At 40.4% G+C, this 15246-nt stretch overlaps 2 protein-coding genes and 1 non-coding gene across 3 annotated transcripts; 1 reads left to right on the top strand and 2 right to left on the bottom strand.

The window, feature by feature from the left end:
- Nucleotides 1–420: 420 nt before the first annotated feature.
- LOC120084493 lies at nt 421–993 on the bottom strand. Its single transcript, XM_039040288.1, has one exon. The coding sequence runs from the start codon at nt 991–993 to the stop codon at nt 421–423; it is 573 nt and encodes a 190-aa protein (XP_038896216.1).
- Nucleotides 994–1943: 950 nt separating this feature from the next.
- Nucleotides 1944–2047, top strand: LOC120087370. The gene has a single exon (XR_005484508.1). It is a non-coding gene; the product is annotated as a small nucleolar RNA R71 (small nucleolar RNA).
- A 5228-nt stretch (nt 2048–7275) lies between these two features.
- Nucleotides 7276–7952, bottom strand: LOC120084492 (extensin-like). Its single transcript, XM_039040287.1, has 2 exons — nt 7896–7952; nt 7276–7782 (listed from the first exon to the last, which is right to left on the bottom strand). Exons 1-2 carry the CDS (start codon nt 7950–7952, stop codon nt 7276–7278), a joined length of 564 nt encoding a protein of 187 aa, XP_038896215.1.
- Nucleotides 7953–15246: the final 7294 nt, after the last annotated feature.

Below are 15246 nucleotides of genomic sequence, written 5' to 3'. Positions count from 1 at the left end.
CAAGCGTCCGGCCTATTGCACGCTTGTGTTTCTTCAACATCTGCAAGAGAGATTTCTCATTAGGCTCTGTAAGATTTGCGAAAATGATCACAAGTAAAGTGTTGTTGGTTTCAAGGAATGCATATTTCAAGTGTCCAGGTAACTGTTTCAACTCGAGTTCTGGTGGTTCTTCAAGTGATGAACAAGTTGGTTTTGTACACTGCTCACTCAGACTTGGAGGCTCTAATTCTTTCAGGGTCTCCTCCAACGCGAGGACCTCACATACATGAGTCTCTTCTTTAGGCATCTCAATACTGTTTAGTTGACAATCTTCACTGTCTGGGAACTTTAATGCGTTGAGCACATTAAACTTCACCTCTTCATTGTCCACGCACATAGTTAATTCACCTTTATGCACGTCAATCAAAACTTTCCCAGTAGCTAAGAAAGGGCGTCCAAGGATAATTGTACCTCCTTATCTGCTTCATAGTCTAAGATAATAAAGTCTGCTGAAAATATGAGATTGTCAACCTTTACCAAAACGTCTTTGATCTTCCCTTCTGGGTACTTAATTGTCCTGTCAGCGAGCTGAAGGGTGACAGAAGTAGGTTGTGTTTCGCCAATCCCTAATTTCTTTAAAATTGAAAGTGGCATAAGATTAATGCTAGCTCCTTGATCGCATAACGCATGACCCACATCTAATCCTCCCATAGGAACTGTGAAGCTCCCGGGGTCCTTCTGCTTCTTTGGTAAATTGTTGCTTACTAACGTGTTACATTCCTTCGTTAGCTTTATCACTTCTTTCTCACTGACTCTTCTCTTCTTCATTAAAATGTCCTTAAAATTTTTTACATATGTTGGCATCTGCTCCAGAGCCTCTATAAGTGGAATGTTGATGTGTAGCTGCTTTAGGAGCTCAAGAAAACGCTTGAATTGATGTTCATTATTCTTCTTCATCAGACACCTAAGGAATGGTGCGTTCAGCGGTACCTCAGGCTTTCCCGTGGCAGACATACTGGTTTTTGAATGGCTTGTAGTCTCGTGTGTTATTTCTTCCTGATTCATTGAACGTGTAATGCATTCTTTCGAAGGACTACTATTTCTTAGATTCATTCTTCTGTCTTCAAGAGCTCTTCCACTCCGCAACGTCACCGCGTGAAATTGCTCATTCCCATTATTTTTCCCAGGTGTCTTGATATTGCTAGGTAGAACTCCAGGCTGTCTATTTTTCAACTCATTTGCTATCTGCCCTACTGGATCTCCAGGTTTCTGATTGATGACGCCTGGCTTTTCAGCAACGCATCATTCTAGGCTATGTACTCCTTCAATAGGTTCTCAAGTGGAGATCCTGAGTTCGACGCCTGTCCTCCTCTATTGAAGGGTTATTGATGTTGCTGCTGCGTTTGTTGAAATGTAGGCAGCTGTCCATTCCTTTGCTGATGGTTCACCCCTGGGTGGTGTTCCTGCTGATTTCCTTCTGTCCAAGAAAAATTTCGATGGTTTCTCCATCCAGGGTTATATGGATTAGAGAATGGGTTGTTTTTTATGAAGCATACTGACTGAGGGTTTTGTGGACATTCAGTATATGAATGAAGATCTCTGCACTCCACACAGCTAACCATGGCTGCCCAAACGCCTCTACCTGATTCACCTTCTGTTGGTTTGATGCGTTACCCAGCGTTATGTTCTGCAGAAGGCTGGTCATCATAGCCACTTGAGCAGAAAGTGTGGCTATTGCGTTGGCATCAAAAGAATTAACGTTCTGAGATCTCCTTCTCCTGTCATTTCCTCCAACATATGTATCATCCACTCATTCCATATTGTGTTTAGCAATGCGGTCTAATATTTCTTTAGCCTCAGTATAGGATTTGTCCATAAGTCCACCAGTCGCTGCTACGTCTGCTGTCATCTGTGATGCTCTATTCAGTCCTCCATAAAACGTCTCCATTTGAATAGTTAGTGGTAATCCATGGTTTGGGCAATTCTTGACTAAGCCCTTAAAATGCTCCCATGCGGCGCTTAAGGTCTCAACATCTCTTTGTTCAAAGTTCATAATTTCTCGACGCCTCCTCGTGTTGGTGGTAGGTGGGAAGTATTTTTGCATAAATTTTTCCACCAACTTCTCCCAGGTGGTGATTTCACCAAGCTCCAGTGAACTCACCCATTGTTTTGCGTCATCACGTAAAGAATAGGGGAACAAGGACAGCCTAATCACCTCTGGGGTGATTCCAGGAATCATAAATGAATTACACGTTTCCAGGAAATGCTTCATATGGGCTTGAGGATCTTCACCACGACCACCCCCAAATTGTCCAACAGTCTGGAGCATTTGGAGCATAACAGATTTTATTTCGAACCTGGTTCCATCCGGCGTTGGGTATGTAATTCCTGGAGAGAAATTATACAGTACAGGGGACGCGTATTCCATCATAGGACGCGTGCTGCTATTCGCCATCAGGATCGAATTCTGTGCAACATGAGCTAGTTGCTGATTTGGTTGTTCTTCCGCCATTGCTTGTTGCCTGTTCTGTTGTCTGAGTAATTGTTGCCTCAACCTTCGACCATGGTTGGATCGGTTCCTACACTGGAAGGTCCTTTCAATCTTGGGGTCGTATCTGAATTCAAGAGTGCTCTCCCTATTCATAAATGTTCACAAGCTTAGGTGTAGCTTGTAATACTCCCTTGACTGAAGTGTTCCTACAACATATACAAACAAAATTTCTGGTTAGTTCTTGTTTCTGAATCCCTAACAACGTCGCCAAAAACTTGTTTATTGCTATCATGAGATGTTCTAGGAGTGTATTTGTATAAAATAAATTGGAGAAATAAGTTATAGGTATAAGTGATGCGTTTATGCTTTGATGCGTTTAAATAATTGTAACGCGTTGGGGCATTAGTAGTAAGCACAAAACGCACATAACTCCTTCTAATGACGTTCAAGTTTTCCTAAACCAGACCCAAGTATAAATCTAATTTAGGTTACTGGAAAGTCCAGGGTCGATCTTAGGGATTCAACTAACCAAACGCAGATCTTGCATTGTATCTACTGTAGGGGTCTTTCTAAATGAATATGAGAAATGTATTACTTACACTAACTTGCTGTGCCTGTGCAAGAATATACAAAAGAGTTGAGTGGCGAATGATGGATCATGTGAAAATGGAATTTAAGGTAGGTGGACGCGTCGGTCTAAAATGAATATACACAACTAAGATGTGATATGGATGAGATGAGATGATTTGCTTATCTTTTGGTTTTTGCGATAGACCTTATTCAACACTTCTCAATGCGAATAACATACAAAGTCTATCTTTAAGGTGCATGCGTCTAACACAGAATGCAAGAAACACCAGTAAGTCTATCTCTAGCTGTACTAGGCGTTCTACTTGATGCAGCTTAGTTATTCTTTCAAACAATCTAAGTGAAAGATGCTTTTACCAAGTTTTCAAGTTGGCTTAAGCGTTAGAATAAAATTATGCATAAAGTATTGATGCGTTCAACATAAAAAAGAGATAAACAATATTAAGTATGAAGGATCAAATATATGAATTTTATAAAGAAACAAGGAGTCTTTACAAACACAATATTCAATCAAATGGAATGAAAGCGATAAATAAGAGGGAAACTAAGTCAAGCCAAAGAATACAATCTCTTGTAGTTCTTTGGCTCAATCTCGTTGTGTACAATCACTTGTATAGGCAGTGGACAGAGTATCTTTCTCAAGAGTAGCTTCCTCCGCTCCTTGACCGGCGGTGGTGGTGGTTCTCAACCCTTTTGATCATCTCACACCACAGCACAACTTCTACAGAACTAAGATATAACTACAATTTACAGAGAGTAAGGATCTTGATGATTTTTCGAACTCCTTAACTTTGGAGAGACTCCATCTATTTATAGGCATTGGTCACGTCCACTTGGTGAATGGGCAGCATTAAAGTCCATGCCCTGGTCAGCTGCCTGACTTTCGGAAGCTTTTCAGACGCCGCCTACTGCTTGGAAGCTTTTCAGATTCCGCTTGTTGCAGATGCCCATACTTACAAGTGGTGAAGTGACACAATCAGCCTGGAGCAATGAATCTTCTCTGCGTTGAACTCCCTCCGATGCATGACCCATGCGTTAGAGCTTTTCCTACGGCACTTATCTAATACATTAATGTTAATTCTTGCGTTGAAATCCTGCAATACAGTGCGTTAGTGCCACGATATTTAGTAATAAAACTTCTTTTGTATGAGTTTTTTGAGGTTTGAATAAATCCATTTGTTTCTACTAAAAATGAGGAGAGTTTATCATTAAAAACCTTAGTTGTTCCAACTTAAGAGCAAAAATAACTTATATTTCTACAAGTTATTACCACCCCCAAATTTGAACAATGCTTGTCCTCAAGCATTCCAAAATAATTCTTTATTATCTCCTTTATCTTAAATGTGCAGAGTTCACCTCTCATCATATTCAGTCATAAACATGAGATAAGAGTTTGGAAAATACAACTCAGATTGACTCTTTTCTTGAAAGAATTAATGTTTGATTTCCAGTGCAGCGGGCCTTTTATCACAACTCCTTTCATTTCTCAAAACATTCCCATTTTTTTTCTAAACCAGCAATGCGTTAGATGCTCTTTGTAAAATAAATGTCGGATAAAAAGAGAAATAAAATTATCCATGCGTTGTTCCAGGTATCCCACTTTCGTTTTGGCTTTCCCCCACGGGTGTCATGCGAGCATCCAACTACGGCTAAGTGCCTGTTCCAATCTAAACTCATGCCATTTAAGGTTTTCTTTTTCTTTCGAAGTAATGACAGAGGAGTTGCGTTTAACATTCATCTTATTTTGTTCCCTTTTTCTTTATGATGTATTCGTTTGATGCGTCTTAATTCAGATTTCCCTCATCCCCAAATTTGGAGATGAGCTATACTCATCCCAAATAGCTCATCTCCAAATTTGGAGACGAGCTAAATCTTCATTGCTAAAAGAGAAACAAAATTTCAAGAGGTTTTGAGAATCTGAAAGGAGTTTAAGACTTAAAGCTTGCACGCATTAGAAGGTAAACTTAATCTTTTTAGAGAAGTTCAGGCCTTGTTGATTTTCCAAACGCCCACTCTATGCTTATAGATTTCATATAGTTGATATCATTGAGGTTAGGCCAAGTACAAGACTTAGAAAATATTCAAAGAACAAAAATCAAGCATGCCAAGGTCAAATGTAAGGAGCAAAATTATAAGAAATTCCCATTCATTTTCATGAATTGAACAAACAAGGCAAGTAGATGCAAAAGAACAATTAAATCAAAATACAAAAAAAAATAACCCAACACCCCAAAACTCTACTGTGCTGGTGTATCGTCTCTGCGTTCTTCCTCAGGGTTTTCATCCATGAAGCGTAAGGGGTTCCTAAGATGAGCAGGTAGTGGAGGCAAAGCAAACATTCTAACCAAGACCTGATTGATGTATTACGTTGTGTAAACAAACTGGTCTTGCATCCGTTTTGTTTGTTGCCTTAAATAATCCCTTAGTACCCGATTCTGCTGCTGAAGACCTTCTATAGACGCGGCCAGTGGTCTGAGTTGATCACTGATAAACGTTTTCAACTCTTCCAAATTGCTGCATTGAGGTGTTGGTTTATTTCTTCCAATTGGGTCTTCAAAAGTTGTTGCATTGCTAGACCCTAGCCCAGTTGGCTAAAAAATTATTGGAAGAGGCACAAAGTTAGGAATTGGACTTGGTTGGGGCAAAGGAAGAGAATAAGGGATGTCCTGATCCATAAGTGTTGGTTCTTGGTGCGTCTGATCAGGACTAATTTCTGGCGGGGCCAATGGTGAGTCATGGGAAGTAAAATCAACGGCTGGTTGTGCTTCTTCAGCCAAAAGTTCAGGCTCAGCTTCATGTTCTTCATGCTCTGAAGCTTCATTGCTATATTCAATAATCAGAACGCATTTTGATGGTCGAGGCTTGGGTGCCACTTCTTTGGCAGATAAGGCAGGTTGAAGTGGTGAGCCACGAAGTAGACAACTTACTAACTTTATGTCTATTAAGCCATCGACATCTTCATGGTCATCCCCCAGAGGGATGCCTCCGCGTTCACACAATGCACAGATCAGCCATGGAAAGTAGAGTTGCCNAAGCCATCGACATCTTCATGGTCATCCCCCAGAGGGATGCCTCCGCGTTCACACAATGCACAGATCAGCCATGGAAAGTAGAGTTGCCCTCGTGGCTTGGTCTTGATGGCTTTGATCTGATCCCTTATGATTCTTCCAATATCCAGAAGGATGCACTGCATAACGCAATAAGTAGCCAGGATGCGTTCCTTTGATAATGTCTCATTATGCGTTGTAGGCATGATGCTACGTTTGATCAGGTAATACAACAAATTCGCGTCTGGAGTTAGATTCCTAGAAGCCAACATTTTTTACCCATTTCTCGATGTTTGCCATTTGCTTCCAGGCTTGGCTACTGTCCTTAACGCATCTTCTAACTGACTTGACGTAGGCTGCTCTAAGATGTGATTTCCCTCCGCGTCTGGGTTACTATCAATGTTGAACACTTCGTTTATTTTATCAGCTGAGAAGCGCACTAACACCCCTTTAACAAAAGCAGTGTTCTTCTCCAAATCGAACTCACTATTGTAGAATGTGTGGACAAGGTTGGGCCAGATACGGGTGTGCCCAACGCAGAACTGGTTCCATCCCAATGCGTTTATTGTCTCAGTTATGTAAATTGGCAGTGGGTGGCATTCAAGGAAGAAGCCCTTTTCTACAAGTATGTCATTAAACTAGCGTTTTCTTCCTGAAGTCTTCTTAGGTAACGCCTCGGTTACCTTGCATTTCCCCGTCGCATACTCTTTTGCTTCCCTTGCCAGTTCTCTCAGTTCCTTCTCCAATTCCCTTTGAAGATTAGTCTTCCTTCGCCCTTGCCTTGCGGGCTCGTAGTTTTCCAATTCTTGCTCTAATGCGTTGTGCCTTGAGTTGTTTTCATGCGTTGCACCCTCAGGTCCGGATGCAGCCTGCTCATCTTCTTCTTCCTCCAATATCAATCTTCTTTTTCTCGATACTCTTTTTGATTTTAAAGTCCCTTCATTCGCATCGGATGAGCGTGGTTGAAATGCGTCAGGGCCAACTCTGCCTTCTTTATTTTCTTCTTCTTCCTCCCTTTCTTCTTTTTCTAGTTCCTCTTCAAGCATCATCGCATACCGCTCCGCTTCGTCTGACTCAAGTGATGCGTTAGGTGGGTCTGAACGCATCACTTGTTCTTCCTCTTGGCCTTGATTGAGGGATGCCAAGATTGCACCAAAGACCTCTTGGTCGTCAAGCCAGCCCTGTCAACTCTTCAAGATTGTGCTCTGACGCAGGACTGTTAGAGGGTGGTATGGGTGGAGTGAATGGAGGGGTGCCCATTGGGGTGTAAGGCATCCCAGGGGAAGATATGAGGATGGGCGAAGGAGATGGTTGGCTCGACGCATCCGATTCCACAGGATAGATGATGGCTAAGGGTTCGATAGAAAATGAAGGTGGTGGATGCACTGCTAGTGACGGTGCGTTATGGGCATAGGCTGGGAATGGGTCGTGCGTTGCACCCACCATAGTGATGTTAGGGATAATTGGTGGTGGTGCAGGCTTGGTGTAGGGTTTAGATGCAATCGTAGATGATGGACGCGTCCTAGGTTTTGCCGGTGTCTTGGCCCTTGGCTTGGGGGCAGATTTGGGTTTTTGTTGAGGGGTTTTAGGTTTAGGTTGAAGGATCTTGGCTGGAGGGGTAACAATGGTTTTGGAGGCTTTGGTAGGGGCTGAGGAAGGTTTAGAAACGGTCGGTCGCTGGGAAGAGGTAGCACTGTCGTGTGTGGGTTTCGTTTAGACGAGGGTTATAGTGGTTTTCCCAGGGCTTGAGGGGGTGAAATCGACACAGAGGAAGAGGAGTAGGAGCTTACTTGAGAGTCGTTGCCAAAGCTAATGCTCTGATTCTGGCTATCTGAAGTGGACGACATGGTAGCCGGAGAAGCTCGAGCATTGGAAGCGAGGGAGACGGAGGGGTTCCACGTGCTTTTTTTTTTTGTTTTAGAGGGTTCGAAGGCGAAATGAAGAAGAAGAAGAAGAAAACTTGGAATTTTGGGCCCTTTTATAAGAAGAGAGGTGATCATGGCTAACGTCAGGCGGCGCCTGACGTCTGTAATTAATGTGAAGTTGAAGGATCATCTCGGTTATCTAAATACTCAACTTTTTTTGTGTTCTCGAGACGCGTCCCTTCAACTGGGCCATGCGTTAGACTTGCGTCTAACGCGTCCGTTGTTTCAAATTCAATCATACACAACATTTTAAAGAAAAACAAACAAGTTTCCAATTTTTGTAAAAGCAAAGACAATCAATTTAAAAACATCCTTACAACTAAATCAATAAATTCAAACACATCATAGAATACAAAATGCAAAAAGACAAGGGTGAGAGAAGCGTCCCTGGGATATATTGCGTTGCAAACGTAGGGATACTTCGACGCGAGCCTCAACTGGCTTCGCGTAATGCGAGAGATGACTTCTGGCTATCAATCCATCTTCAAAGTAAGGCTTAACTCTTTGGTCGTTTACCTTGAACGCGTTGGTGCCATCTTCTCGAGTTATTTCCACAGTTCTATATGGGAAGATTGCTTTAATGACAAAAGGTCCTGACCACCTGGATTTCAGCTTTCCTGGAAACAAACGTAGACATGAGTTGAACAATAAAACCTTTTGACCAACAACAAGTTCTTTCTCACTGATGCGTTGATCATGCCAATGCTTTGTCTTTTCCTTGTACAGCTTGTTGTTTTCATACGCGTTCAATCGCCACTCCTCGAGCTCGTTGAGCTGAATTTTGCGTTGAACGCCCGTAGCATCCAAGTTCATGTTCAACTTCTTCACTGCCCAAAACCCCTTGTGCTCTAACTCTATAGGTAAATGACAGGCTTTTCCAAATACGAGAGAGTATAGGGACATACCTATAGGAGTTTTGTATGCAGTTCTGTAGGCCCAGAGCACCTCATCCAACCTTTGTGCCCAATCTTTCCGCGTTGCATCGACGACCTTTTCCAAGATGGACTTGATTTTTCGATTCGATACTTCCGCTTGACCGTTTGTTTGAGGATGGTAGGCAGTGGCAATCTTGTGCCTAACATTATATTTTGCAAGTAATTTGGAAATGATGCGATTAATAAAGTGCGTACCTTCGTCGCTTATCAGGGCTCTTGGTGTTCTATAGCGTGTAAAGATATTCCTAGTAAGAAACTTAGATATAGTGGACGCATCATTCCTGGCACAGGCCACTGCTTCTACCCACTTAGATACATAATCTACTGCTAACAGGATGTACTGTTGGCCATAGAACAGGGGAAAATGTCCTATAAAATCTATGCCCCAAACATCGAACAACTCAACTTCAAGAATATTATTCAAGGGAATTGCGTCCCTTGAAGAAATATTCCCGGTGCGTTGGCAGGGATCACATATTCGAACAAACTCCCTTGCGTCTTTAAAGAGGGTGGGCCAAAAGTATCCACTTTGAAGGACTTTTGTTGCAGTTCTTTGCCCACCGAAATGCCCTTCGTAAGGAAAGTTATGACACTCAGCTAAAATGCGTTGTGTCTTCTCCTCCGGAACACAACGACGTAGTATGGAGTCAGGACCTTGTTTATATAGAAACAATTCATCCCAAAAATAAGACTTGCTATCATGAATTAACTGTTTCTTCTACTGAGAGTTGAAGTTCCTAGGGAATTGCTTGGTGGTTAAATAATTGACTATGTCCGCATACTAAGGTTCCCTGCCTTTAACTCTAAACAGGCTTTCATCAGGAAATGCATCCTTGATTTCACTTTCTTGGGTTTGCATTTCTTGATTCTCTAGCCTGGATAGGTGGTCAGCCACCTAATTTTCTTTTCCTTTTCTGTTCTAGATATCAATGTCAAACTCCTGTAGTAGCAACACCCATCTTATCAATCTTGGCTTTGTGTCCTTTTTGCTCATTAGGAATTTAATGGGCGAGTGGTCAGTGTATATGGTGGCTGACGCACTAACTAAGTAAGATCAAAATTTTTCAATATCAAATACCACAGCTAATATCTCTTTTTCAGTAGTGGTATAATGTTCCTGAGAGTCATTTAGTGCTTTGGACGCGTAGGAGATGGGATGTATTAAGTTACCCTTCTTTTGCCCTAACATAGTTCCTACTGCCACATCACTCGTGTCGCACATAAGAATAAAGCACTGCGTCCAGTCTGGTGCTATTAGTACTGGAGCTGTCGTCAACGCATACTTCAAAGTCTCAAATGCGTAAGTGCAATCTTCGTTAAAGTCATAGGGCGGTTTGCCTCTAGTAGTGTGCTCAGAGGTCGCACAATCTGAGAGAATCCTCTAACGAACCGTCTATAGAAGCCCGCATGCCCTAGAAAACTTCGTAAAGTTTTAACATTTGCTGGTGGTGGAAGTTTTGCTATGACATCAATTTTGGCTTCATCTACTTCCAAGCCAGCCTTAGATACTTTGTGACCCAAGATGAGTTATGCTCAGTTGCCTAACTCATTCTAGGGGTATGTAGTAGAGACTGCAACTTACATTTTGAATAACATTCCATCTAAGAGTGTTTCAAAAATACCTTATGAGTCATGGATAGGGCGTAAAGCTAGTTTACGTCATTTTTGAATCATGGGTTGTCCGACACATGTGTTGGTGAAAAATCCTAAGAAATTGGAACATCATAAAAATTATGTCGGTTTATAGGTTACCCCAAAGGAACAAGAGGTGGTCAGTTCTATGATCCTCAGGATGATAAGGTAATTGTATCGACAAATGCCACATTCTAGAGGAAGAACACATTCGAGATCATAAAACCTGTAGTAAACTAGTATTGGAAGAGATTTCAAATAATGCTACAAACGAATCAACAAAAGTTGTTGATCAAACTTGCTCATCAACAAGAGTTGTAGATAATCAAGGACGTTTGGTCCATCACATCCTACTCAAGAGTTGAGAGAGCCTCGATGTAGTGGGAAGGTTATGAGACAGCCTGGTCACTATATGGGATTAACTGAAACCGAAGTCAACATACGTGATGATGACTTAGAGGATCCACTAACATATAAATAGGCAATGGATGATGTTGATCGAGATCAATGAATCAAAGCCATAGACCTTGAAATAGAGTCTATGTACTTTAATTCAGTCTGGAAACTTGTAGATAAACCTGATAAGGTAAGACCTATTGGTTGTAAGTGGATCTACAAGTGTAAAAGAGACCATACAGGGAAGGTTACAGACCTATAAAACCTGGTTAGTGGCAAAGGGTTATACCCAGGTTGAGGGGGTAGACTATGAAGAAACTTTCTCACTTATTGCTTGATCAAATCAATTAGGATACTCTTGTCCATTTCCACTTTTTATAATTATGAAATTTGGCAAATGGATGTCAAGACTGTCTTTCTACATGGAGATTTTGAAGAGAGTATTTATATGGTCCAATTAAAAGGATTTATTGAATAGGGTCAGGAGCAAAAAATTTGCAAACTAAAGAGATCTATTTATGGATTGAAACAGGCATCCAGATCCTGGAATATAAGATTTGATACTGCGGTCAAATCTTATGGCTTTGAACATAACGTTGATGAACCGTGTGTATACAAAAAGATCATCAACTTCACTTAGGCATTTCTTTTTGTATGTAGATGATATCCTACTTATTGGGAATAATGTAGGATACTTAACTAACATTAAAAATTGGCTAGTAACCCAATTTCAGATGAAAGATCTGGGAAAGGCGCAATATGTTCTTGGGATTCAAATAGTTCGAAATCGAAAGAATAGAACGCTAACTATGTCTCAAAAATCTTATATAGACAAGGTGTTGTCTAGGTTTAAGATGCATGATTCCAAAAGAGGTGTTTTACCTTTTAGAAATGGAATACATTTGTCAAAGGAACATTGTCCTAAGACACCTCAAGAAGTTGAGGATATGAGATGGGTTCCCTATGCATCAATAGTCGGAAGTCTGATGTATGCAATGCTATGTACTCGTCCAGACATATGCTTTGCAGTAGGGATTATCAATAGATATCATTCCAATCCTGGTTATGAACATTGGACTATTAATAAGAATATCCCCAAGTATCTTAGAAGAACGAGGAACTACATGCTCGTATATGAACATAAGGATTTGATCCTTACGAGATATACTGACTCTGATTTTCAGATTGATATAGACTCTAGGAGATCTAATTTAGGACCGGTGTTCACTCTAAATGGAGGAGCAGTAGTATGGAAAAGTATTAAGTAGAGCTACATTGCAGACTCCATAATGGAAGCAGAATATGTTGTTGCTTTTGAAGCATCCAATGAAGCAATATGGCTTAGGAAGTTTCTAAATGATCTGGAAGTTGTTCCAGACATGCATCTGCCAATCACTTTGTATTGCAATAATAGTAGGGCAGTAGCGAACTCCAAAGAACCAAGAAGTCATAAGCGCGGAAAATATATTGAGGGCAAATATCATCTCATCAGAGAGATTGTGCTAAGAGGAGATGTCAATGTGAGACAAATAGCATCTGAGGACAATATTGTTGATCCGTTTACAAAGGCCCTCCCGACTAAGATTTTCGAGGGCCACGTGAAGAGTTTAGGACTACAGGTAGAATAAATAGGGCAAGTGGGAAAAATTGTTAATATGAGATGCCCTAGATTATTGTATTTAATTCTCTCACAACACTCAACTTTGTTGTAACCCACTAGGAGTTTTAGTCCAAGTGGGAGTTTGTTGGGTTGTATGTCCTAAAACTCGTAGTTTTGTAAACAGTAAACATATATGAAGTTTATTCAGACAAGTGTTGTTGATTGTTTAATAACTCTAAATCCAATAAACTACGAACCCTTGGCTATTGTTATGAATACTTGGACTTTATGTGGAGACATAAACTAGATCAAGTTCGAGTAAAATAGGCTAAACCATCTATTGTACTTGGATTAGGTTAGGTTTCTATTTCTAGAGATACTATCGTATACGACCCACTTTATGATTGTTACAAATGTGTTAAAGTGTCATAAACGATGTGATCAGTTCGTTCATGTATAAACATGAGAGCGGGGATGTTCTACACGATGAGATTGTGTAAGACAGACCACGAAATAATCATTGTTACGTATTAACACCGTTTACTGTTAACACTGATTAATTTCACTTCTTGATGACCTAGATAACTTGAATTGTATAAAAGAAATTTTTGCCCTACCTCGAACTCCTCTGGTGCAATCATGCTGCCGTGAAATTCTTTCATTCTTTCGTTGTAGATCAAAGAGTTGTCAAAGGATTCTAACCTGAGCTCTTCCAATTCTTGGAACTGTAAAAGTTTAGCCTCACCAGCTGCCTCAGAATCCCAGTTGCACTACTTAACTGTCCAATACGCCTTATGTTGAATCTTAACTGGAAGATGGCAAGCTTTTTCGTAGATCGTCTTATAGGGAGACATCCCAATAGAGGTCTTGAAGATCGTTCTATAAGCCCACAGAGCATCATTAAGACAGTGGCTTTAATCATTCCTTCCTAGTTTGACCACTTTCTCCAAAATAGTCTTCATCTCCCTGTTTGACACCTCTGCATGCCCATTCGTCTGAGGGTGGTAGGGTGTGGCAATACAATGTTGTACACCATACTTTTTCAGTAAGGAAGCGATGACTCGATTATAGAAATGTGATCCTTGGTCACTAATGATTTCTTTGAGGAAGCCATACCTGCATAAGATATTAGACTGAGGAACCCTGCAACAACCTTAGCATCGTCAGTAATAATGGCCTTTACTTCCACCCATTTGGAAACATATTCCACTGTCAACAAAATATATTTATGTTGGGATTGGTGTCCTAATTCTCCCGGAGTCTTGTAGTTTGTAAACTATACACATTATTATGAATAAAATAAGAGTTATTTTATTTTGCATTTACTCATATCCAATAAACAAAACTCTATGGTTATTGTATGTAAACTTAAGCATGTAATTGACATCCAAGTGGATCATGCCTTAAGTGATATCCTAAATAGGTCTGTAGTATAAGGATTAAGGAGGGATTCCTGATCCTAGTGACACTACAGATACAACCCGTTTTGTAAAGGTTTGCAAGTGTTGTAAACTACAATAGATGGTAGATCCTGACCATTCATGTGGAGACATGAAAGTAAAGGTGTCCTATACAAAGTGTTTGTATAAGACCAAACCACGAGATGACTAATCTCTATATATAACGTTGTTGATACTGGAGACTTACATCTCACCTAAACGACCATATATGACATAATCCTAAGTGTTTTAAAAACTTCTTCCTTTGAGGGTGGTCCTTTGATTAGTATGGGTGAGAGTCGCTAGATTGCCAACTCAACATGCCTACCTTTTTGGGGATTTGTCTGATTTGGAAGCTGAGAACTCAGTTACACAAGATGGAATTCACTCCTTCCCCGAAGCAGTGGCAAGTAGGTAGATTGCTCCCTTAAGGGCTGATTCCAGGTCTTGAACATAGTGGCCACAACTTCTCTTTGGAAGAGATGACTCAGTCGTAGTAGAACTATGACTTATGTTCATTAGAAGGATCAGTGGTACTTAAGGAGTTAGATGTAACTATAAGGGCATAACGGTTATGCCCAGCTATACTTACGAGCGATATGTGAAGGGTTATCACACTGTTGATTGGTTGATATGAACACATAATATATCTGTAGTAAGGAGAGTTCAGCTTTCGGTCTTTAGTGGAGTGCTCGACAGTTAATGGATGGTGGACCCGTGACTAAAGAATTTAGTCAGTTATTCACATACCGTTGGAGCTTCAAGCTACAGGTTCATAAGGTCCCCTTGGTAGCTCAATGGATTCAAGTTGAGAATCAGTTCTTGTGTTGATTTGAAATGTTCAAATTGACAAGAGAAAATTCGATTATATATGATATGATCGGTGTGATGTATGAGATATATCAAAAGTTGGGGATTAATGTAAATATAGATTTACATTAAGTACCATGAAATAGAAAAAGAGCTATGGTTTATATTTCATGAGTGAAATATTAAAACTATAGGTTATAAATATAGTATGGTAAGTTGGTTATCATGTATATTTATAATTATATTAATTGTTGGATAATTATTTCTTTTTTCTCTAATAACCAATTGAGTGGAAGGTTATTGGTGGTTTCATGGTAACCGTGAGATAAAAGAAAAATGGTTTCCTAATTTTAGTAGTTGTTGAATTGAGATTTTCCATTATCGGAATTACTCACAGTTGGCTG

The sequence above is a fragment of the Benincasa hispida genome, chromosome 9, assembly GCF_009727055.1.
Source record: "Benincasa hispida cultivar B227 chromosome 9, ASM972705v1, whole genome shotgun sequence".
NCBI classification, from domain to species: Eukaryota; Viridiplantae; Streptophyta; class Magnoliopsida; order Cucurbitales; family Cucurbitaceae; genus Benincasa; species Benincasa hispida.
The sequence above is the reverse complement of the archived record's forward strand: the minus strand, read 5'-3'. Positions and strand labels throughout refer to the sequence as shown.

Bases quoted from the DNA above. Each gene is read 5' to 3' on its own strand.
- LOC120084493 (XM_039040288.1), bottom strand. From the start codon at position 993: ATGTCTGCCACGGGAAAGCCTGAGGTACCGCTGAACGCACCATTCCTT.
- LOC120084492 (XM_039040287.1), bottom strand. From the start codon at position 7,952: ATGTCGTCCACTTCAGATAGCCAGAATCAGAGCATTAGCTTTGGCAAC. The intron at 7,783-7,895 runs GTAAGCTCCTAC...ACCTCTTCCCAG, and splicing joins GCTTTGGCAACGACTCTCAA to CGACCGACCGTTTCTAAACC.